This window comes from Myxocyprinus asiaticus, chromosome 21 (assembly GCF_019703515.2).
Source record: "Myxocyprinus asiaticus isolate MX2 ecotype Aquarium Trade chromosome 21, UBuf_Myxa_2, whole genome shotgun sequence".
In the NCBI taxonomy this organism is placed as follows: domain Eukaryota; kingdom Metazoa; phylum Chordata; class Actinopteri; order Cypriniformes; family Catostomidae; genus Myxocyprinus; species Myxocyprinus asiaticus.
This window is the reverse complement of record NC_059364.1, coordinates 46,474,878-46,498,309: the sequence shown is the minus strand read 5'-3', so window position 1 is coordinate 46,498,309 and position 23,432 is coordinate 46,474,878. Positions and strand designations below refer to the sequence as shown.

The window sequence follows — 23,432 nt, the reverse complement described above, 5'->3', positions numbered from 1 at the left end:
TTTAAAAAATGAATTACCACAGCTGTGAGGGGGTTTCTATTACAGCTGCTGAGAGAGTGACAGTAAATTTGGCATCTTCTCCCATCTGTCTTAATCCACCGCTCTCTAGTTTTTAACTCTTCTGGAAAGTGGATTTTTTTTTTTGCTCTTGGAGAAAATAGGTAAGTGAAAATACTATTTGCTATGATCTCCCATTCACTCTCATTCACCGCTGTCAGAGTTTACCTTGCAAACGTTGATCGTGATTAAATATTTAAATCAATTGCAACCCCAAATTTTAATTTGAATTAAACCACCATTGGCATTTCTATAAAAATCTCACTTACCTCCATTTAGGAAACCCTGTGTTAACTGATAAGCTCTCTGTTGCTGTTATACAGTATGTACAGCACATTTTCAATCTCAGTGTAAAAAAACAACCAGCCAATTAAAAAAAAAACAAGCAAACAAACACAGTTTCATGCATTGTATTATATAATGTACAAAATGAATACTTAAGAAGCACAACATATCACACTGAAATGGATGACCAGTAAGGCATGCCAGTTCTATCTGTAGTGGCCTTACCCTATTTTTCTTTTAGTGTCAAGCACAGCAAGAGTGTGAGGATAACAAAACAAGAGAAGGTAAAATCTCACATTATTCTTTACAATTAAATATGCATTGAAATAACATTTCAGTTATAACTGTATTTCGATTTTATTTGAATTCTTATTCTAAAATTCAAGCATTCAGTAATGTGGAGCAGTATGCTATTGTAATGCCACAGTGTGACCACCTTTTTCCATAGATGACCATATTGTACCTACAGTTTATCACTTACAATTACATTCAACAAAAGACCACAGTATAATTGTATACAAAATCTAATATAAAATATAATTTATATATACATTATTTCATGTCAAGGATGTAACCAAATATTCAGTGTTTGTGGGAACCAATGGTAACATTTGCCTTGTATCATGTTATATGTATACAGTAGTAATATAACAAACAATTGCAGTGTCTTTTAAAATGTTCCTCCTCTCACCTCTTCTGAGTGTGTCCGTTAGAATGCTGATCGGCAGGAAGTTCAATGATCAGCACACAGGACTGAGCATGCTCAAAACCATCCTTACTGCTGGGAGTTTTAGGGGAGCACTGCGTATCCAACATGAAGACCTGCAAGAAGACAAAAACTACATTTAATCCATCTGAACAATTTTTAATTGGTGTGTTCTCTGAAAAATGAGACTAAGTTTTTGCAATTAGTCCACAGTATGTGTGAAAGGTGAGCTTTTTAATTTGAATGTGAAAAATTGTGGGGGGATAGAAAAATCTAAAGTTGTTTATCATAAGTATAGAAACAATATATTTTGATTTTATTGCAAAATATTCTGATATTTGCAAGTATACAAGCAGTTTGAGAGTAGGGGTGGGCAATATGCCCAAAATCTTATATCACAATATGACAATATGAGTCATTTTATACCACCATAATGAAATATATCACAAGTTTTCTGGGAAATAAAAAAATAGGTTTATATGTTAAATAATCATATTGACATGCCTATATCGGGAAACTAAAAACCTTAAACCCAAAACATAACCTTACCAAAAAGCGAAATTTCACATTATGCCACATTTCAGTCTGATATGTGCTTGAACAATATTATTATTATTATAACATTTCCTCGAGAAACTCAAGGTCTTCACAAAGCAATGCAACAAAGCAAATAATACACAAGTAAACAGAAATATCCAACGATAATAAACACTTCATCACATCAAATAAATATAACCGCTTCTTGCAAAAAAATAAAAATAAAATAAAAATTGACCAAATTTATGTGGAGTGCATTTTTTGGCTTTCATAATATTCTTTTGTGTGCTTCATTTGAGGAGGTAAAACAGAATGCTTGTATTACAAGTGATTATTGTCCTGCGACAGTTATTAATGACATTTTTCTGCTCTGTGTCGGCTTTTGTGAGTCCACAGCACAGATGTCACACCTGTTTTAATAACAAGCTCCTGTTCATTTTCATGACTTGTTTGGGCTTCGTCCCATTCTGTGGAGATGTCTTACTCCATTAGGATTTTTACTGGGTCAAAAATGATTGAGTAGCACGAGTAATCCCGCTCTGCACTCTCCTGTCTGTGGAGCACAAATAACGGAAAGCACAGATTTGCGTGTCAGATGAGAATCATATTTAGCGGCTTTTGAATGTCACTGAATTTGCTTGAGCAGCAGCAGAAATTTCTTCAATTCTCTCAGTCTCACAAAGAAATTCCGGTATTTAACACTTTTTTTTTTCTCCCCTTTTCTCCCCAATTTGGAATGTCCAATTCCCAGTGCGCTCTAGGTCCTCATGGTGGTGTAGTGACTCGCCTCAATCCGGGTGGTGGAGGACGAATCTCAGTTGCCTCCGCGTCTGAGACTGTCAATCCACGCATCTTATCACGTGACTTGAGCGTGTTACCGTGGAGACGTAGCGCATGTGGAGGCTCACGCTATTCTACACGGCATCCACGCACAACTCACCACGTGCCCCACACTTTTTTTTTTTTTTTTTTTTTATGAAATTGAAATAATGTGGACTGACGGCATCACAATAAGTATATATCTGTCTTTAAAGGTTTATAAGTTATAATTATAACTATGAAGAAACAAAAGAGTTTTTTTATTTACAGAACCAGACTGTTGCACTCTATAGGTATAAATGATGAGTGTGTCAGCGTACAGGTGTGTAAATAATGTGAGGTGAGCAGGTACCTGTTGAGCCATGGCCCGAATCCTCATGTATTCGGCTTCTGCTGAGGGTGAATGTGAAGGGGCTGCCACTTTCACCTCACACGCATCGCCCATAAAACTTTCTGACCCACTCCGGAAACAAGCAAGCAGATTCTACCGACAGAAGAGAAAAAAGGACAATATGGGTGGATTGCACCAATAAGGATTAAATTAAGCAGAGTTTAGAACAAATCCAGGGTTTGTTATAGGAAATACATCATTTGAATGTAACAAATGAAAGTACTCTGCAATGTTACCAAGTACATTTTGGTAAAGTTTTCATAAGATCATAGGTTTAAAATAATTTTACACACTGTTATAATAACAGTTTTACACAAGAAATGCAATTTTATGTTTACTTCTGTGTTGAGACATCTGTTAAATAAATATCAATTGAACTGTATTAAATCAAGTATCAAAAAAGTGATGTGTGTGGCTTGTGCGTCTTCTGAAGACATATAATCATACTTGATCACATCAAGTGCAAGGATATGATAAGATTCTCTCATGGACCGAAGGTGAGCTAGAGTGGATGTCAAGAGTTTAGTGAATAAGGAATTAAAGGAATGTTCTGTGTTCAGTACAAGTTAAGCTCAATAGACAGCTTTTGAGGCATAATGTTGATTACCACAAAAATTTATTGACTCGTTCCTCCTCTTATTAAAAAAAAAAGAAGCAAAAATCGAGGTTACAGTGAGGCCCTTATGAATGGGGCCAATTTATACATTTATAATATAACCATATCATTTTATAAATGCACTTGCATTAATTCTTGTGTATTATTTGAACTGTAAAGATGTTTAAATCAAGATGTTGTTTTAGGGTTTGTTGACTACATCGTCATGGTAACGAAGTTGTAAAATTGGCTATAACTTTACACAGATGCAGTTAGTAAGTGATTTTATCACACTTAAATCATGTTTATACACATATCCTTTATGTCTTGTGTCTATACTTTTGAAAATGTGAGTATCACTTCAGAAGGCTTGGAATATACCACTTGAGTTGTATGGATTATTTTATATTGTCTTCATGTCCTTTTTGGACCTTGAAAGTTTTGATCACCACTAAAAAAAAAAAAGCTCAGAAATTCTTCAATATATCTTTGTGTGTTCTGCAGAAGAGACATTCGTCATTCAAGTTTGAAACATCATGAGGGTGAGTAAATGATGACAGAATTATCAGTTTTGGGTGAACTTTTTATATGAATGATGTTTATGATATTTGTAAATAATAATAAACTGAACCTGAAAAGTATTGTTTGAAAAATTGTAAATTTAAGATGTAAGGAAAATATGTTATTAATTTTTACTTACATTTTTAGTTAAATCCAGTCATTTAAATGAATGAAACCAACATGAATGCAAATATTACATACATAAGAACTTGTCATGTGTTTTAATCTAGATTTTTAAAAGATATTTCCTTTTCATCATATCAGACATCCCTGTTTGTCATTGACCCATATGTGTTTTTTATGAAAACTACATAAAAAAAGAAAACTTCTCTCTGCTTGACCTATATCAGCACTTCTTAAAGCAAAACTTACATAACTGTAAAATACGAGCATCAGTAAGCAGGATGTGTGTGTGTGTGTGTGATTAAGTCTTTATAAAAGAAAAACCTTTCATTCTGCACACCAGATGAAAATCTAAATGCCACACGAGGACATCCATGAACATATCTGAATGATGTTGCAAACAAATAGATGAATAATAATTCACTGAAACCGAATAACTGAAAGAACTGATTTGCTAAAATAAATTTAGACCACGTCCTAACAAGACACGATGCAATACAACGGCAAGCGATAAAATCTCTTCAATGTTAATCTGAGTTTTTTCAGTCACATATTTTGGTTTCTATTTGTACAGTTTTGTAGCCCCACCCATAGTAAAATCTCATCGGTCCAAAATCCTGCTACTCATAACAGTACATTTAACATCAAATATGTTCTTATTGTCTGTGACTGTGTCACATTGTGCAGAAGATTTGTGTTTAGTGTAGACAAACAAATTACTGTCACTGGAAACATTTGGCACCATGCCTTGTTAGGACAAAGTCAACATGAAATATAAATAGACACTCTTTACTTGTTTAACCCTTTAAGCTCTGAAAGTGTTTTTAAAGATTTCCAGTTTCAGTGGCATACCCAAAATTAAAGGCTTATAACTCTACAAAAAAAAACACAAAAAAAAAAACAAGGAGGGTCAAGTGTTTGGTATCATTGTAAGGAAAACTTTTCAATTTTTTTTAATGATATAGATTATGATACATTCTGAGACTCCCAGCCTAAGAAACTGCTGAAAATAACAAAACAAATTGAGCCAAAAATGTACTTTTTTCTTATTTTCTTATTTTTGACATTCTCTCTCTCTCTCTCTCTCTCTCTCTCTCTCTCTCTCTGTGTGTGTATATATATATATCTCTATCTATCTCTGGGTGTAAATAAGATGGCTCCGAAAAAATTGGCATTCCCAATCATGTCAACTTTATTTGACAAAAATTATGTGTTGATTCAAAAAAGCAATCAAAAGTTTTAGCATCACAAAAATAATTTATCCTAGTGTACAAAAACATCTCCAAACAAATAAAATTATACTAATAATTGTACATAAGAACTAATTACACATGCAAACACAACAACGACTAAAGGTTTGCATTGCATGCAGACTTGATTTTAGTAATGAGTGCTTTTGACTCAGTGAATCTGCATCGAGTTTGTGTTATTTACTTAGCGCCATCTCCTGGTGACCGTATGTAACATTGTGCTTCATGTGGATTATCTAATGATCTTTGCATCCGATTACCTTGTGTGTGGGCTTGTTTGAAATATAATCACCTCCTCTAAATAATGAAATGTGATATTTTATGTTCCGTTTATTTTTCATGAAGTTATAAGTGAAAACGCGGCATATAACACCAATATAATTGTCCTAAAATATATTCTTAGCTATTACTCGATATATTTCTGTCAAACAAATAGGCTGTTTGTATTTTACTCTTTGAGAGCTTTCCAACAACATATGACACATGGTTATTTGATGAGTTTGATTTTTTTTACTGATTACAATAATATGCACAGTGCAAAAAATTTTTTTACACATTCTTGGTCTTATTATGCATGATTATTCCAAAGACAAAAATCTAAATTTTACATTTTGATGTAATCTTCCATCAAAACTAGAGCTGTCAGAATTATCGCGTTAGCGCATGCAATTAATAAAAAAAGTTTAACGTTCATTTTTCTTAATCGCGATTTACACATTTATCGTTAATACAGCATAAACACTGGTGCGAAGAGTCACTACACTGACGCACATGACACAGCGCCAGAGCCCTTCCAACAAGATGAGCCTACAAGCTTAGCATAAAATAGCATAACGCGATGGTACCATTGACATTCTATGGGTGGTAATGTCGTAATGCCCTCCTATGATAGAGCAAGTTTGTTGGAGGTTGTTATCTAAGTAAATCTAAGAATCTCTAAGAGCAATTCCCTGTCAGGGATAAAATGATGGCGAAAGGAGCTTTTAGTGCTATTTAATGTACAAAACAAGCACAGATGGACTTGTAAGGTGCATTTTAATTACCACAGAAGCAAGTCAAGTCTCAACTATCCCCAAAATGCAGAAAGAGATGTTTTTGTCTGGAAGCACTTTTCATGGTGAGTTCAAAGCTCAGGCATTGACGCTCTGATGTGAATTATGATTGCAGCTTCAAGATTGCTGTAGCAAAGTCTACTGGCTGATTAATATTGAGGAGGATGAAGTTTAACAGATTTAATGCCCATTGCAATGAGTATGCAATCTATGGGGAAACTAGTTCTTTCAATTATTCAACCTCCCACTTAGACTTTGGGAAACGTTTAATGTTACTCGAGTTGATGCTGTTTTAGTGCATTTCTTGTGAAAGGCTGTGTTTGGAAAATGTTAATAAAGCATTATATTGTTACATATTGTTTTGTTTTCCTTCCTAAGATGGAAATAAATGCATTTTGACAAGAAAAGAAGTATAGTGTCAAATTTCAGCACTTTCTAAATCTGCGATTAATCACGATTACAAAAAATTATGCGATTAAATCACAAATAAAAATTAATTATCGACTGACAGCGCTAATCAAAATTTTATACCTTGCTTTGCCTCTAAAATAACTTTGCTATTTGTCTGATGTCAAATCCCTCAAACTGTTTCAAGCACTTGTCTCTAACCATGTCACTTCATTCTGGTATGGAACGCCTACCTTCAGGAACCAATCAATTCTCGATGTGCCATCCTTCATTATTTCTCGTTGAATATTCTGTTTCACTCTGAAATATGTCTTATTATAGAAGTAAAATGGGATGCGATTACATGTTGACTTCGATGGCCAAACAAAAAAAATGCATTATTATATCACGATATTATTTGATATTATTCACTTAACAACAATATATAAAATATATGGTAAAAAAGTCCTTTTAAAGTCTTTATTGTATTATCACAAAGCATTACTTTTACAAAAATACAACTGTTTGGCAAAAAGCCATCTTCACACATATTTTATCACCATTTTTGCTTCTCTCCATAAAATAGCACAACAATAATCTTTAAAGAAGATTACATCTGCTGTATGAATATTAGTTTAGACATCAAAGAATGCATGTGGCAGAAAGGTTTCTAAGCATGACATGTTCTAATCTACTGTAATAATGTCATGTGGCCGTAAACAAAGATTTGCATAGCATATGTCTACAATCACTGTGATGATGTATTTTCAAGTTTAAAGCCATGTAGATATGATTTTTAATAGCTTTAGAAAGACAACACTAAGTTTTAGTTTTAGTTTTTTGTCATCTTTGGCATTTAATTTTTATCAGCTTAAGAAGATCTTGTGTGACCCCAGGCAGCTCGCAAAACCAGTCATCTAAGAGCTTGATTCAGAGAGCACGACCAACTGCATAGGTTACAGCAATGTCATTTATAAGATGTCTTTTGACACACATTCCATAAGAATTTGTTTTTATTATTATTATTCCTGGAAAGATCAACTCATGATTTAAGCAGGGGTGAGCGGTTAGCTCTGCTAAGGATGCACAATATATCGGTGACAGTTAGGAGGTGGTTAGGGGCTAGTACTGACGAACACATAAGGCAGAGCCCTGATGATGCCACTCACATGTGGGGAACAAGAAAGACGCACCTGCGTCAAACGAAGGTTTGAGTGTTGAACTCGACCCGCCAAGAGTGTACGGGCTGGAACGGTCCTGTGTGGATTAATCCTCCTTTTTCTAATGGTTATTGTTTTCTTTTTTGAAATTATCACTGTTATATGCCACCACCAGTACTACACTGGAACTTTTAAAACTGAACATTACCGACTGATGCCAGGGTTGGACCGGGGTGTAAATTCTAAAGACTGTTGTGCGTGAAAATCCCAGGAGATCAGCAGTTACAGAAATACTCAAACCAGCCCATCTGTCACCAACAATCATCCATGCGATTATTTAATCAGACAATCATGTGACAGCAGTGTAGTGCATAAAATCAAGCAGATACGGGTCAGGAGCTTCAGTTAATGTTCACATCAACCATCAGAATGGGGAAAAAATGTGAACTCAGCCATTTGGACCGTGGCATGATTGTTGGTGCCAGATGAGCTGGTTTATCAGTGTTCATTTTTTTATTCTACACATTTTTATTGTACACAGTTTTTTATTACAGTCATAATTTTTGTCTTTTGACGAAAATGTCTTTTAAATGTAGTCAATATTTCATCATGTCACATGCATTGATTTAAGTCAATTTTACGCTGACTAAAATGGCACAGAATTTTAGTTGACAAAATTTATATATTTTAATTGACAATAATGTGCAAAATGACAAAAACATGCAACGCATTTTTACAGACCAAATTTAACCAAATATTCAAACATTTCAAATAAAAAAGATAAACTACTAACAATCATTTAAACATGTATCAAAAATATTAAAGATTCAAATGTTTACTATGTAAGATTAAACAACATGAGAACACTGTCTAGAAAACCTGAGCTCCTGAAATAATTGAAATAATAGCATATAATGAATATACTAAATTATTTGCTACTGTTTAGAAGTTACTCTGCTGTTGTGAATTCCTCACATTTAGACAGGTTAGGATTTAGCATTACATGTAGTGTGTTTTTCACAGTTCACTCTACTGCACTGGTGTTTAGCTCTTGCAGCTCAAATGATAATTAGAATCAATTCTTTCTAGATTTTTCTTTCTTTAAAAATAAATAAATAAAAAAACAGTGTTAGTGCATTGTTAATATTTTTCAGTTAGATTTTCTTTTTTTTGTCAATATTTTTCATTTTACGGAGCAAATTCTTTTGGCACAGAACCACCTTTTGCGTTCCAGTGGAAACAAAAGTGCAAAACAGTTCCAGATTGGCCACCAGCACCATGTGGAAAAGTGTTAAGTGTCATTGTAACTTCACTGAATGCAATGAATGTTATTACGATACCGATACTGACCTTCACTGGCTCCAGTGTGGCAGAGAATGCGTCCTGCAGCGCACAGCAGGCTAACCTCCACATCTCCTCAGTGAAGACAGGCCCCGCTGTCACCAGAACATACCTGACAATCGAATCCAACACCAGCATTATATAACACATCACAATTACAACACATATTTTGCAGCATCACGTCATATTTATTTTTATACATTTAAAAGTTATCTGCAGTGATGTTTGTTATGCAGCGCAGTATATATAATAAATGAGTTTAATAATCATTTACTCCCCTTCATGCTGTTCCAAACCCATGTGCCATTCTTTCTTCCATAGAACAAAAACAAGTGGTTAGGCAGTATACTAGTCTAATTCACCATTCACTTTCATTGCATCTTTTTTTTTTCCATACAATGAAAGTGAATGGTGACTGAGGCTATTATTCTGCCTTAAGGCCGATTTATACTTCTTCATCGAACCTACGGCGTAGGCTACACGTAGCTATGGCAGTTACGGCGTGGCATGAAGTGCACCTCTTCAAAAATGTAACTGCGCGTTGCGTCGACGCAGACCACAAGAGCTGCGATTGGTCCGCTGTGTTACCGTCCCCGCCATGACAAGAAATTATCTAGTGAGGTAGCATTGCATTTTCTTTAAGATTATTTTATCTATGCATCTATATCTATTTGGACCCGTTTAGTTTTTTGCAAGCATCTGCTGTTTATATATTCTGTTTGACTGTATATAAACAAGTCAAGTGAAAATGCACCAAAAGACACATCTGTTTACATCCAATAAACTCTGTGCTTTTTTCTTGGGTCTTTTACTCTCTCTATATTAATTATATGAGTGAAACAATATTTGTCATATTCTACTCAAGAACTTTCCGATCTGTATGATGATTTGACCATATGTTTGACAGTATGGGGTAACTAATCATATTTCATAAGTTATGAAAACGGGATACTTCTAATTTATCAGCAAATTAAAAAAGCACTTGTTAAGAGTTGGTTATTTTGCCTAAATGCAGTTTAAGCTTTAAAATGAAGCCCATTGTGTGTTGGTCAAGCAAGCAGTTATTGATACATTTTTGTCAGCATAGAGAGTCAAAGTATGCCACATTATTTATTTATTTTTATTTAAGCGAATCAAAAGCAATTATACAGTATATGCCTGATTTATTGTCTCTCTGCATGGCAGACAACATGTATATACAGTTGAAGTCAGAAGTTTACATACACCGCAGCCAAATACATTTAAACTCAGTTTTTCACAATTCCTGACATTTAATCATAGAAAACATTCCCTGTCTTAGGTCAGTTTGGATCACTACTTTATTTTAAGAATGTGAAATGTCAGAATAATAGTAGAGAGAATGATTTATTTCAGCTTTTATTTCTTTCATCACATTCCCAGTGGGTCAGAAGTTTACATACACTTTGTTAGTATTTAGTAGCATTTCCTTTAAATTGTTTAACGTTTTGGGTAGCCTTCCACAAGCTTCTCACAATAAGTTGCTGGAATTTTGGCCCATTCCTTCAGACAGAACTGGTGTAACTGAGTCAGGTTTGTATGCCTCCTTGCTCGCACACGCCTTTTCAGTTCTGCCCACAAATTTTCTAGCGGATTGAGGTCAGGGTTTTGTGATGGCCACACCAATACCTTGTTGATTTTGTTGTCCTTAAGCCATTTTGCCACAACTTTGGAGGTATGCTTGGGGTCATTGTCCATTTGGAAGACCCATTTGCGACCGAGCTTTAACTTCCTGGCTGATGTCTTGAGATGTTGCTTCAGTATATCCACATCATTTTCCTTCCTCATGATGCCATCTATTTTGTGAAGTGCACCAGTCCCTCCTGCAGCAAAGCACACCCACAACATGATGCTGCCACCCCCATGCTTCACAGCTGGGATGGTGTTCTTCGGCTTGCAAGTCTCACCCTTTTTCCTCAAAACATAACGATGGTCATTATGGCCAAACAGTTCAATATTTGTTTCATCAGAACAGCGGACATTTCTCCAGAAAGTACGACCTTTGTCTCCATGTGCACTTGCAAACTGTAGTCTGGCTTTTTTATGGCAGTTTGTTGAGCAGCCTTTCAGGTTAAGTCGATATAGGACACATTTTACTGTGGATATAGATACTTGTCTACCTGTTTCCTCCAGCATCTTCACAAGGTCCTTTCCTGTTGTTCTGGGATTGATTTGCACTTTTCGCACCAAACTACGTTCATCTCTAGGAGACAGAATGTGTCTCCTTCCTGAGTGGTATGATGGCTGTGTGGTCCCATGGTGTTTATACTTGCATACTATTGCTTGTACAGATGAACGTGGTACCTTCAGGTGTTTGGAAATTGCTTCCAAGTATGAACCAGATTTGTGGAGGTCCACAATTTCTTTTTCTGAGGTCTTGGCTGATTTGATTTTATTTTCCCATGATGTCAAGCAAAGAGGCACCGAGTTTGAAGGTAGGCCTTAAAATACAGCCACAGGTACACCTCCAATTGACACCAATTGGCTAATTGCCTAAAGGCTTGACATAATTTTTTGGAATTTTCCAAGCTGCTTAAAGACACAGTTAACATAGTGTATGTAAACTTCTGACCCACTGGAATTGTGATATAGTCAATTAAAAGTGAAACAATCTGTCTGTAATCAATTGCTGGAAAAATTACTCGTGTCATGCACGAAGTAGATGTCCTAAACTACTTGCTATAGTTTGCTAATATGAAATCTGTGGCGTGGTTAAAAAATTAGTTTTAATGACTTTAATGAAGTGTATGTAAACTTCTGACTTCAACTGATAATAATATGTACCTAAATATTACATTGATGAACTTGTTTTTAATGTTTCAGTAATTTAATAAATACTTTTGAATATACAAATACCATTGTATTGCCTTCGTTTATTTATTAAATGTACAATTTCAGTATTTCAGAAATTAAAGGGGTCATGAAATGCTCTTTTTTTATAGTTGTATTATCTTCCCTGAGGTCCACTGATAATGTTAGTAGTCATAATTTAGTAATATATGATAATTTTTCACCCTGTCTTTGGCCCTCTGTCTGAAACTTTCGGTTTTGGCATAAGCGCCTCCTTAAAACTTCAACATAAACAGCCACTGTTATGATTGGCTAACATCGTGCAGCCCCTCGGATAAAGCCATTTTTGAAACTCAATTGGAAGAGAATGAACCAGCTGAACAACATTATAAAACTAAATTTCAGTGTTTACACATAACGCACAACCAACACATTACATCCGAATATATTAAACTGTTAATCTCAAGCACCACTGTTAACACACACGCTGTCAACACCGGACGTGACAGTCGCATCAAAAGCAATAGAACATATTATAATCAATGATGCTGTCTACCATGGAAGCATCTGTTGCCACGCATCACAATGCGCCGACAGTAAACAGACGTCCTGGTGTCAGCACCATAAACTATCACACAGTCATGACGTATTAAAACTCATGAATGAAATGGTTCACTCACTGTTTTTGTGATTGCGTCCAAGTGTTTTAACTGCCCCATTCTTAAATAACAGAGAGCTTCTCCTCTTCAGAGTTGTAACTTGACACTGCGTCTTTTAAAAGCGGCCCGAGATACTGTATGTATCAAGTGGGTCAAAGATGTGTGTCTGTGTATGCTTATGTAGAAAAACATTTAATTCCAGACAGGCACATGAAGGTGTCCTGTGTAGGTCCACTTTGGATGAATCTCCCATGACAGGCCCATCTCTCTCTCCTTTTCACCTTTGTGACTGACTAAGCACCAGTGGGCGGGGCCAAGAGTGCAATGACGGACAAATAGGCATTGCATATACAGATGCATTTGGTCCTTGTGACAACACAAGTTCCAAGAATTCCAAATGAGCCGTTTTTGCAGCTTGGTTTAAATGAATGCTCTTTTTCTATCAAGGAGAAAGTTTTTAGTTCTGAAACTTACAGTATGTTTTTATAGTACAATGACCCCCATATGTCAAAAGATCAAGGAAAATTTGATTCTTCATGTCATGACCCCTTTAAAGCATTTTTCTCTCAATACAATAACATTTCGGCTGTGTACTCACAAAATAATGCAGACACACCAACGCAGAACTATAAAGGCAAACCAATGCGTTGGCTGCTACACAGAGCATACACTGTAGGTTCAACACAGAATTATGTAAACCTGCCTTTACATAATCTTTTGTCCTCCTTTTGAAACAACACACCCTCACTCACCTGATACAGGAGCAGCCTACTCTGGAAATGGTTTCGGCTGGTTCAGCTACACAAGACACCAGCAGTTTGAAGAGATCTTTCAGCATTAGGTTAATCAGACTCTCATAGCCAATATCTGCACAAACATACACAAACGCATACACACATAACATCATTTAGATTTAAATAGACAGCACAACTTAATAGAGTAACTGTCAACTAGATTGTTAGAATTAGGTGTTATTTCAAAAAGACTGTTTAAAATATATAGTATTTATCAAGTATTAGTAGAGTGGATCTCACGAAACCAGTCAAAAACATGTCCAGGTCACATATCACCCCAAAATTAAAAGAGAGAAATAAGAAATACTATTTAGTTTTTTGTTATTAACAATTTTATTGATGCCAAAAATAAAACATACAAACACAACATAAAAAATGGAATCAATTATTCACATTAACACCCCCCCCCCCCCCAAACATGCAGTACTGTGGTCACCAACAATTAGATCATCAAAATAAAATAAATACATTAAAAAAAAACAAGATATACATTCAAACAAAATCAATAAAACACATACCCAACTAAACTACAAATCCATCAGCCATTCCCTGAGAACCATCCAAAAAAGCCAAATAACCCCCCCACTTCCTGACGAACAATTCCCATTTCCCCAGCCTTTTAAAAAACATCTCCTCAAACGCTGCCACCTCGCCCATCTCCCCGCACCATTCCCTAAATGAGGGTGCCCCAGCCAACTCCCATCCCCAGAGGATGATTTTTTTTTACCAATCATGACTCCAGCTAGGACCCAACTTTTTAAATAACTGTCCCCAATGTCCAGAGTCATCCCATCACCCAGTATACAGAGTCTGGGGCTAAATGAAAGTTCAGTGTTCAACACCTCACTCATAAAGTTCTGAACCCTCAACCAAAATTCTTCTTTACACATCCCCAAAATACATGTATTGTGCCCCCGTCTTCTGATTGGCACCGCCAGCAGGTGGGTGTGTCTTTAAGACCCAAACTATACAATCTAGAGGGGTCCAGTAGAACCGATGCAAAATCTTAAATTGCATCAGACGGACCCTTGCATCTCTAGATGCAGACTTAATGCTTTTTAGGATCCTGGCCCCCACTCCCTCCTCCAATACCAGATTTAAATCCTTCTCCCATAATCTCTTGAGAGAAGACGAAGCTCCATCCCCCAGACTCTGAATCAACAGGGAGTAATACATTGATGCTTCATGACCTTTCCCAAAAGCAGTAATCACCATTTCCAGAGTATCTGCTGCTTTAGGGGGGTGTACACTACTCCCAAAAATAGTACAGAGCAAGTGGCGCAGCTGTAAATACCTAAAGAACTGGGATCTAGGAATCTTAAAATGTTGAACCAAATTATCAAAAGATCTCAGTACTCCACTCTCATATAGGTCACCGAGTGTAGTAACCCCCCTCACAATCCACTCTGACCAACAGAAAGGGGACTTATTAATGTGTAATTTGGGTTCAGCCATAAGCTTGAGGCAACACTTAAATAAATGTCCGAATTAAACACTCTGGACACTTTCGTCCAAACCAGGTGCAGTTGCGAGATAACGGGGTGTGACTTCTCTGGTTAGTTTGATCGAAAGGCTTTGCAATGGCAAAATAGGGGCAAGAACTTCCTGTTCAATATAGAACCAGGGAGGGGCTTTCTCAGGTGGTAGCGACCAATGGGCCAAATATCTGAGAACAAATGTATAATAATAAAACAAAATCTTGGGTAGGCCTAGCTCACCTTTGTCAATCGGCCTATGTAACTTATTGAAATGTAACCTGGGACGCTTACCATTCCAAATGAAGGACTTCACTATGCTATCAAATTGTTTGAAATAAGAGAGGGGAACATCTACAGGGAGAGACTGCAGCAGGTAGTTAAATTTTGGAATGCAGTTCATTTTAATAACATTAACCTTCCCAATCATCGATAAATGTAATGAAGCCCACCTGCCCACATCACTCGAAAACCTTTTTATTAAAGGCTCAAAATTAACTAATTAAATGAAATAAATTTGCTGGGAATAAAATACCCAATTACTTAATGCCCTGTTTGGGCCACTGGAAGGCGCCCGGCTGAAAAGCCGTTACTGGGCAGTAAGCAGTCAGAGCTAAAGCTTCGGATTTAGACCAATTAACTCTGTATCCCGAAAATTTAGAAAAGGAATTGATAATTCTGTGGAGGCAAGGCACAGATCTAGTGGGGTCGGAGACTAATAAAAAAATTTCATCTGCGTGAAGCAAAAGCTTATGTGCCATCACCCCTGGAAAATCATCCTCCTTTACTATCGCGGCTGCTAATGGTTCCAGGGCAAGACAGAACAACAATGGGGAAAGAGAGCAACCCTGTCGGGTGCCCCCATTCAGAGCAAAAAAATCTGAAATTAATCCATTCGTCTGCACCGCCGCTACCAGGCGTCCACAAAGCAACTTAATCCATCCAATAAAAGTATTCCCGAACCTGTACATTTCCAAAATCCCAAAAAGATAATCCCATTCCACCACATCAAACGCCTTCTCGCCATCAAGTGAGATGGCAGCGATTGGAGTCCGATCACTCGCCACTGACCACATGATATTGATTAGACGCCCGATGTTATCAGAAGAGCTGCGGCCCCGAATAAACCCCACCTGATCTATATGTATAAGAAATGTCACAACCCCACTCAATCAGCAAGCCAAAATTTTTGCCAACATTTTTACATCTAGCTGGATCAGGGAAATTGGACAGTAACTCTTACACACGCTTGGATCTTTACCCTTTTTAAGAATCAGACTGATCCGGGCTTGTGTCATGGTTGGGGGAAGCTTTCCATTCTTTAATGATTCCGCATAAACTTCTAACAAAGTGGAGCCAATTCTGTAGCATAAGATCTAAAAAATTCAGCGGCAAAGCCGTCTGGCCCAGGAGCCTTGCCTGTAGGCAAGGCCTTAATTACCTCGTCAAGCTCCTCCAAGGTTATCTCAGAATCAAGAGAATTTTTTTGCTCAGTCGTAAATTTAGGGAGTTCTAATGGTTCCACAAAGTTTCTAATATCTTCATAAGTAGACAAAGACGTGGAACTATAGAGATCAAGATAGAATTCTTTAAAAGCATTATTATTATCAATGGCCGAGGTAAAAATTTCACCACCAGCATATTTTACTGAGGGAATGGTAGAAAAAGACTCTCTCTGCTTTATATATTTAGCCAAATCTTCCCTGCTTTGTCACCCGACTCAAAGTATGACTGTCTTGCCCTGAATAACCAAAACTCCACCTTCCGTGACAAAATAGTATTATATCTATATTTCAGTCGGGTCAATTCTCTGAGGCCATCAGACGACATTCGGTGCTTCAGCTCTGCTTCGGCACTTTTAATATTCCCTTCCAACTCCACAAGTTCTCCTGCTTTAGATTTTTTGATGAAAGAGGCATACTGTATGATCCGACCCCTAAGAACAGTCTTAAGTGCCTCCCAAGCCATGCCCACAGAGGATACTGAGGACCAGTTGGTCTCTATATAAACATTGATTTCAGTCTTTAACATTTGTTGGAAATCAGGATTTTGCAAAAGGGATACATTAAAGCACCAACTATATGATTTATTTTTCTCTGTGCATGGCAACACCTCTAAACACACCAGGGCATGATCTGACGCTAAAATGTTTTCAATTGAGCAATCAACAACAGATGAAATGAGTGACTTAGATATAAAAAAAATAAATACATCTATTCTAGAATAAATCTTATGGACTGATGAAAAAAAATGTATAGTCCCTACCAGATGGGTTCAAAAGTCACCAAATATCTACAAGACCAAGATTTTAACACATCCTGTGACGTGTCAATGTTGCTCTAAGGGGCTTACACACTTTTGCATCACTATGATCAAGGACTGAGTCCATCAAAAGATTAAATTCTCCTCCCAATATTATATCACGAGGGATGCCAGTGGCTTGCAACATCCCTTCAAGATCTATAAAAAATCCCTGATCATCAGCGTTAGTTGCGTAAATATTAGCCAAAATCAACCTTTGCCCTTGAATGTCTTCTAACACAACAATGACTCTTCCTTATCATTAATCTGCTTGAGAAATTTGAAATGTAGATGTTTACTTATCAGTGTAATGACTCCCCTACTCTTACTCGAGCCAGCACTTAAAAAAACATGCCCACCCTATATCTTCCCAAATTTTTCAGCTTCCTGCTGGGAAAGATGTGTTTCTTGAAGAAAGACTATATCATATTTCTTACGTTTAAGAAAAGAGATAACCTTCCTTCTTTTTATGGGGTGCCCCAACCCATTAACATTCCATGTGGAGAGATATAATCCATTCACAATAACATTTGATATATTGATATAATAATAAAAACAAATTGTGTGTCAAAAGCAAGATTATACAGACCGCATTCCCCCATTAATGCAACAATCAAACCCCGAATTTCCCCCCGAACAAAACAAACAGAAAAAAGAAAAACGTGCGCATTAACCCCACGCTCGACAGCGCCAACCGGCGTTGATCCCTCTAAACTCAGAAGGTCCTTGTACACATACGAGAGTCCCCGTGACAACTTTGCCATCGGATTGCTCAAGCTCGGTGTTTCTATACAAATTTTGTGAGGCAAAATTACATAACAGAAAATACTTTGTAAAACAGGCCCCAGCCAACAGGCAGAATAAACACAAAGAACATGTAGATTCATTCACAGAACTGTCTTGAAGCAGTGTTATTCAACAAAACAAACTCCAGCCGCTAGGAGGAACCAGTACGAAAAGAAACAAAACAGGCATCCTGGTTCCTCGGATGATCAAGTTTGTATTGAGCGAGTCAAATTCACTTGGAAGCTGCATAAAAAAAAATACACCATGACTTACTCAGTCCGTCAACTTTATAAAAGACATCCTTTATGTGAGCATGTAGATATTTTGCTGTCATCCATAACGTCCATTCTCAATCTGGCCGGGAACTTCAGTGTAAAACGATCTTCCGTCAATGTAAAAGTTTCTTGGAATGTCATGCCACAAAAACAAACTCCAGCCGCTAGGTGGAGCCAACGCAAAAAGAAACAAAAAATGGCGCCCAGCTTCCTTAGACAGTCGAGTCACTCAACAGCGAGTCAGTCCACTCACATAAGAAACGCCCGATGGTTTACTCACCCATAGTTTGTATGAAGGCCAGTGCCGTTTTGGGGCATAAAAATACTTTGATGCTGTCCTTGGTGTCTATTCTCAGTTTGGCCGGAAACATAGTGCAAAAGTGATCTTCTGTTGATGTAGGAGTTTTTGTACATTCCTTGAACCGATCATGTTTCTCTCATCGAATTCGCAAAATCCGGGAACAAGAAAATATTGTGATTGTTCCAAGAAAGTTTTCCTTTGCTCCTCGCCTGGCGCAACACGAAATCTTTATCGGATGATCTCAGAAATTTGGCCAGAATTGATCGGGGGCTGTCTCCCTCAGCAGATCTGCGAGCCGGGACTCTGTGAGCTCGCTCGATTTCCAGTTTATGGCCTGTTATGTCGAGAAGACTCGGGAAGAGCTCGTCGAGGAATTCCACCATATCTCTGCCCTCTTCATGCTCAGGAATTCCCAAAATTTGTATATTGTTCCTTCGGCTAATATTTTCAAGATATTCCAGTTTTTCCAAAATGCATTCCAAGTCTGTTTTGGACGTGGGTGGATTAGTGGATAATTCCCTTTCTGATGACTCCAAGTAATCGATTCAACATCTGTCACTCTTGTGACCACCTCAGAGAGCTTTGCTTCCATTGCCGTGATCGATTGACGTATTACAGTGAGATTCTCCAAGTCAGCGACAACCTTCGTCAGCATCACCGAGATGTTGGACAGTTGAAGCTGGATTTCTTCTCCCGACGCGCTTTCCAACTCGAGTCCCCGGCTCGCAGGCCCGTCAGAGGCCTCAGCTTGAACACATAAGTGTCTTTTAATGTCTCCAGAGTCTGAGGATTTTGACTTCTTTGCCATGTTTACTTCAAAGAGCAAATATGTAACTGGGTGTTTCGAATCTCACCGGTTATAACATGAAAATAATTAAAAAAACTAGCAAAGTGCGCAGAGCTCGTGATTCATACGTCTGCTTCTCGCATGGCATCATGTGACCTCCTCAGAAATACTATTTTGTTTAAAGAAAATGGTTCTATTTTAAAACCATTAAGAGTTTTGTTTTCATGACAAAATTACATTAAAAAAATTATGATATAATAGTATTTTACTGTATTTTTATACCAATACAACAACTGTGTACAGTAGTTAGAATCATCATTGAGAATAATGGAAATAAAAAAAAGCTAATATTTCAAACAAATATTTAAATACAATTTTTTGTATTGCAGTATTTTTACTGTTTTTTTTACAGCAACTGTGTACAGTAACGTGTATAGTAGCTAGTACTTAGAAACATCATTAAGACTAATGAAAATTGCAAAATATAAAAAAAGATATATTGTAGTTACTTTTTTTTTTTAAATTGTTGTATTACAGTATTTTTTGTGTTTGTTTTTTTACAGCAATACAGTAACTGTGTATATCAGTCAGTACTTAGAATCATAATTGAGAGTAATTAAAATAAAAATAAAAAAATTAATTCAAAAGTATGTAAACTAATGGATTATTGTAATGACAGTTCAGGGGTAAATGTGCCTAATTATCACAAATATAATGCCGCAATGCACAAACCTTAAAGGTACTAAATATCTTATTGGCCTATTTAATTTAGGTGAAATGTGACACGGACATGATGAGATTCACCAAGAACACCTTAAAATAACTTGAATGTGCATTCAACTCTCTATAAAAAATATGACATTTGTAACAATTCGTCAGTGAGTTTTACCTGAATGGATGAAGCTGTGAATATGTTCCACCACCAGCTCACAGGACAGTCCGATAGCATGCTTGAAGTTTGCTGCAGCGATGTCCCAGTATGAATGGTCGCCGTGGCTTCGCTGTAGCCATAGTGACATGACAGGGAGAAGGAGTTGAATGACAGAGAAGATGGCAAAGCCAGGTCCTGTGAAGGAGGAAGACACAACTGCTTATTTCAATCGATGTTCCAAACTGGAAAAAGGTGCCCATTTAATAGACTGACTCTTGTATGTGTGCAGTGTGATTATGGGTAATGTTGCATACAAGGGTCTGACCTGGTAACTTGGTGACCTCACGCAGCAGTTCAAACAGCAGCTCAAGTGTCGGCGGCTGATGTTGACGAGGACAGTTTGACACAGCTGCAGTCAGCTGCTCCAACAGAAGAATCCACACCTGGATCAGACCTGCACACATACACATCTCATCACACTTGTCACTGAAATTTGCCGATAATTAGTGGTGTTCGCCAAGGCAAGATTCACTATTACTATCACTCATACTAGGGATTAGAATTTTTGTTTTTTCATCCCTAAAACTAAACTTCAATGCAGGACTTGTGCAACAGACACGAATGATCTCTCATATTGTGCAGCTTGCTGAGGGCAATAAAACAGATGAAAAAAAAAAAAAAAACTTCTCTACCAATTGATGTGTGCTCTTTTGGCTTAGGCCAGTAAACAACCACCTAGCAATCGCATAGAAATGCCCTAGCAACCACCAATAACATCCTAGCATCCAATTCCAAACAGGAAAGGACCACGGATATATTTTTTTTAACCTTTTAACGATTGCCCTGTCAAAATATTAACAACTACAGTCTTGACCAACACAAAATAGGTATCATTTGGAAGCTTAGTAGCTCTACTTTCCAAAGCATGTAGTCATTATGACCCAAACTGAACAAATGCTTTGAAATTTGCAGACAAATCAGAAGTGTTCCGTTTTGATCATTTATTTTAAAAAAATTGCACTGTACATATTATTGCAATCAATAAAAACATCAAACTCATAAAAAAAAAAAACGTGTGTCATATGTTGTTGGAAAGCTCTCAAAGAGTAGAATACAACCAGTCTATTTGTTTTACTTACAGACAAAAATATAGTGAGTAATAGCTAAGTATACACTACCGGTCCAAACTTTTGAAACACTTGACTGAAATGTTTCTCATGATCTTAAAAATATTTTGATCTGAAGGCGTATGCTTAAATGTTTGAAATTAGTTTTGTAGACAAAAATATAATTGTGCCACCATATTAATTTATTTCATTATAAAACTAAAATGTAATAAAAAGGAAAAAAAAGTTTTTGAAATTGATGACTTGGGCCAAATAATAAAGAAAAGCAGCCAATAAGTGCCCAACATAGATGGGAACTCCTTCAGTACTGTTTAAAAAGCATCCCAGGGTGATACCTCAAGAAGTTGGTTGAGAAAATGTCAAGAGTACATGTCTGCAAATTCTAGGCAAAGGGTGACTACTTTGAAGATGCTAAAATATAACACAATTTTGATTTATTTTGGATTTTGTTTAGTCACAACATAATTCCCATAGTTCCATTTATGTTATTCCATAGTTTTAATGACTTGACTATTATTCTAAATGTGAAAAAAAAATGAAATATAATAAAGAATGAGTAAGTGTTTCAAAACTTTTGACTGGTAGTGTATGTCTTTGACAATTATATTGGTGTTACTTACACTACCGTTCAAAAGTTTGGGGTCACTTACCTGAAAAGTTTCTCATGATCTTAAAAACCTTTTGATCTGGGGGGAAGGAGCTGAAGCCATGTGAGAAGCAGATGTGTGAGCGACTGGCTCTGCGCACTTTGCTAGTTTTTAAATTATTTTCATGTTTAATCCGGTGAGATTCGATACACCATGTTACGTATTTGCTCTTTGAGGTAAACATGGCAAAGAAGTCAAAACCCTCAGACTCTGGAGACATTAAAAGACACTTACGTGCTCTAGCTGAAACCTCTGGGGCTCTGCTGACCGGGGACTCGATTTAGAAGGCTCGTTGGGAGAAGAAATTCAGCGTCAACTGTCCAACATCTTGCTGATGCTGATGAAGGATGCTGCTGACTTGGAGGATCTCGCTGTAATACGGCGATCGATTACGGCGATGGAAACAAAATTCTCTGAGTTGGTCAAAAGAGTGGCAGAAGTTGAAAGACAGATCGATTATTAGGAGTCATCGGAAAGGGAATTATCCACTAATCCGCCCGCGTCCAAAACAGACTTGGAATACATTTTGGAAAAATTGGAAGATCTCAAAAAATAGGAATTGAAGGAACAATATACGGATTGTTGGAATTCATGAGCATGAAGAGGGCAGAGATATGGTGAAATTCCTGGACGAGCTCTTCCCGAGTGTACTCGACATAACAGGCCATAAACTGGAAATCGAGCGAGCTCACAGAGTTCCGGCTTGCAGATCTGCTGAGGGAGACAGGCCCTGACCAATTCTGGCCAAATTTCTGAGATCATCCGTTAAAGATCTCGTGTTGCACCAGGCGAGGAGCAAAGGAAAACTTTCTTGGAAGAATCACGATATTTTCTTGTTCACGGACTTTGCGAATTCGACGAGAGAAATCAGTTCAAGGAATGTAAGAAATTTTTACATCAACGGAAGATCGCTTTTGCACTGATGTTTCCGGCCAGACTGAGAATAGAAACGAAGGATGGTTGCAGGGTATTTACGTGTCCCAAGCAAGCACTGTCTTTTATAAAAACAATGCGTGAGTAAGCCATTAGGCATACAGCAGATGTTTTCATGTAGCTCCAGAGTGGATTAACTCGCTGTACTTACTCTGGCTGTCTGAGGAAGCTGGGCACCATTTTTGTCTCTATTTGCGCTGGCTCCGACTAGCAGCTGGAGTTTGTTTTGTGGAATGACTCCTTCAAGAAACTTTTGCAAGGATGGATGATCACTTTTACACTGAAGTTCCCGGCCAGATTGAGAATGGATACTAAAAATGACTGCAAAATATCTTCATGCCTACACAAAGGATGTCTTTTATGAAGTTGACGGACTGAGTAAGTCAGTGTATTTTTTTTATGCG

General features: G+C 37.1%; 1 protein-coding gene across 7 annotated transcripts in view; it reads right to left on the bottom strand.

Annotated features, from left to right (window-relative positions):
- LOC127411718 (brefeldin A-inhibited guanine nucleotide-exchange protein 3-like) overlaps positions 1 to 23,432 on the bottom strand; it is a 154,935-nt gene that overhangs the window by 32,675 nt on the left and 98,828 nt on the right. For all 7 annotated transcript variants that reach the window (XR_007892330.1, XM_051647414.1, XM_051647415.1 and 4 more), the window contains 6 exons: positions 20,647 to 20,775; positions 20,340 to 20,516; positions 13,484 to 13,598; positions 9,274 to 9,376; positions 2,757 to 2,888; positions 1,034 to 1,164 (listed from right to left, as the gene is read on the bottom strand). Coding sequence is in view for 6 of the 7 variants with exons in the window: in XM_051647414.1 (XP_051503374.1) it covers positions 1,034 to 1,164; positions 2,757 to 2,888; positions 9,274 to 9,376; positions 13,484 to 13,598; positions 20,340 to 20,516; positions 20,647 to 20,775 (787 nt within the window). In the remaining variant the exon portion in view is untranslated. The remainder of the gene's footprint in view (positions 1 to 1,033; positions 1,165 to 2,756; positions 2,889 to 9,273; positions 9,377 to 13,483; positions 13,599 to 20,339; positions 20,517 to 20,646; positions 20,776 to 23,432) is intronic.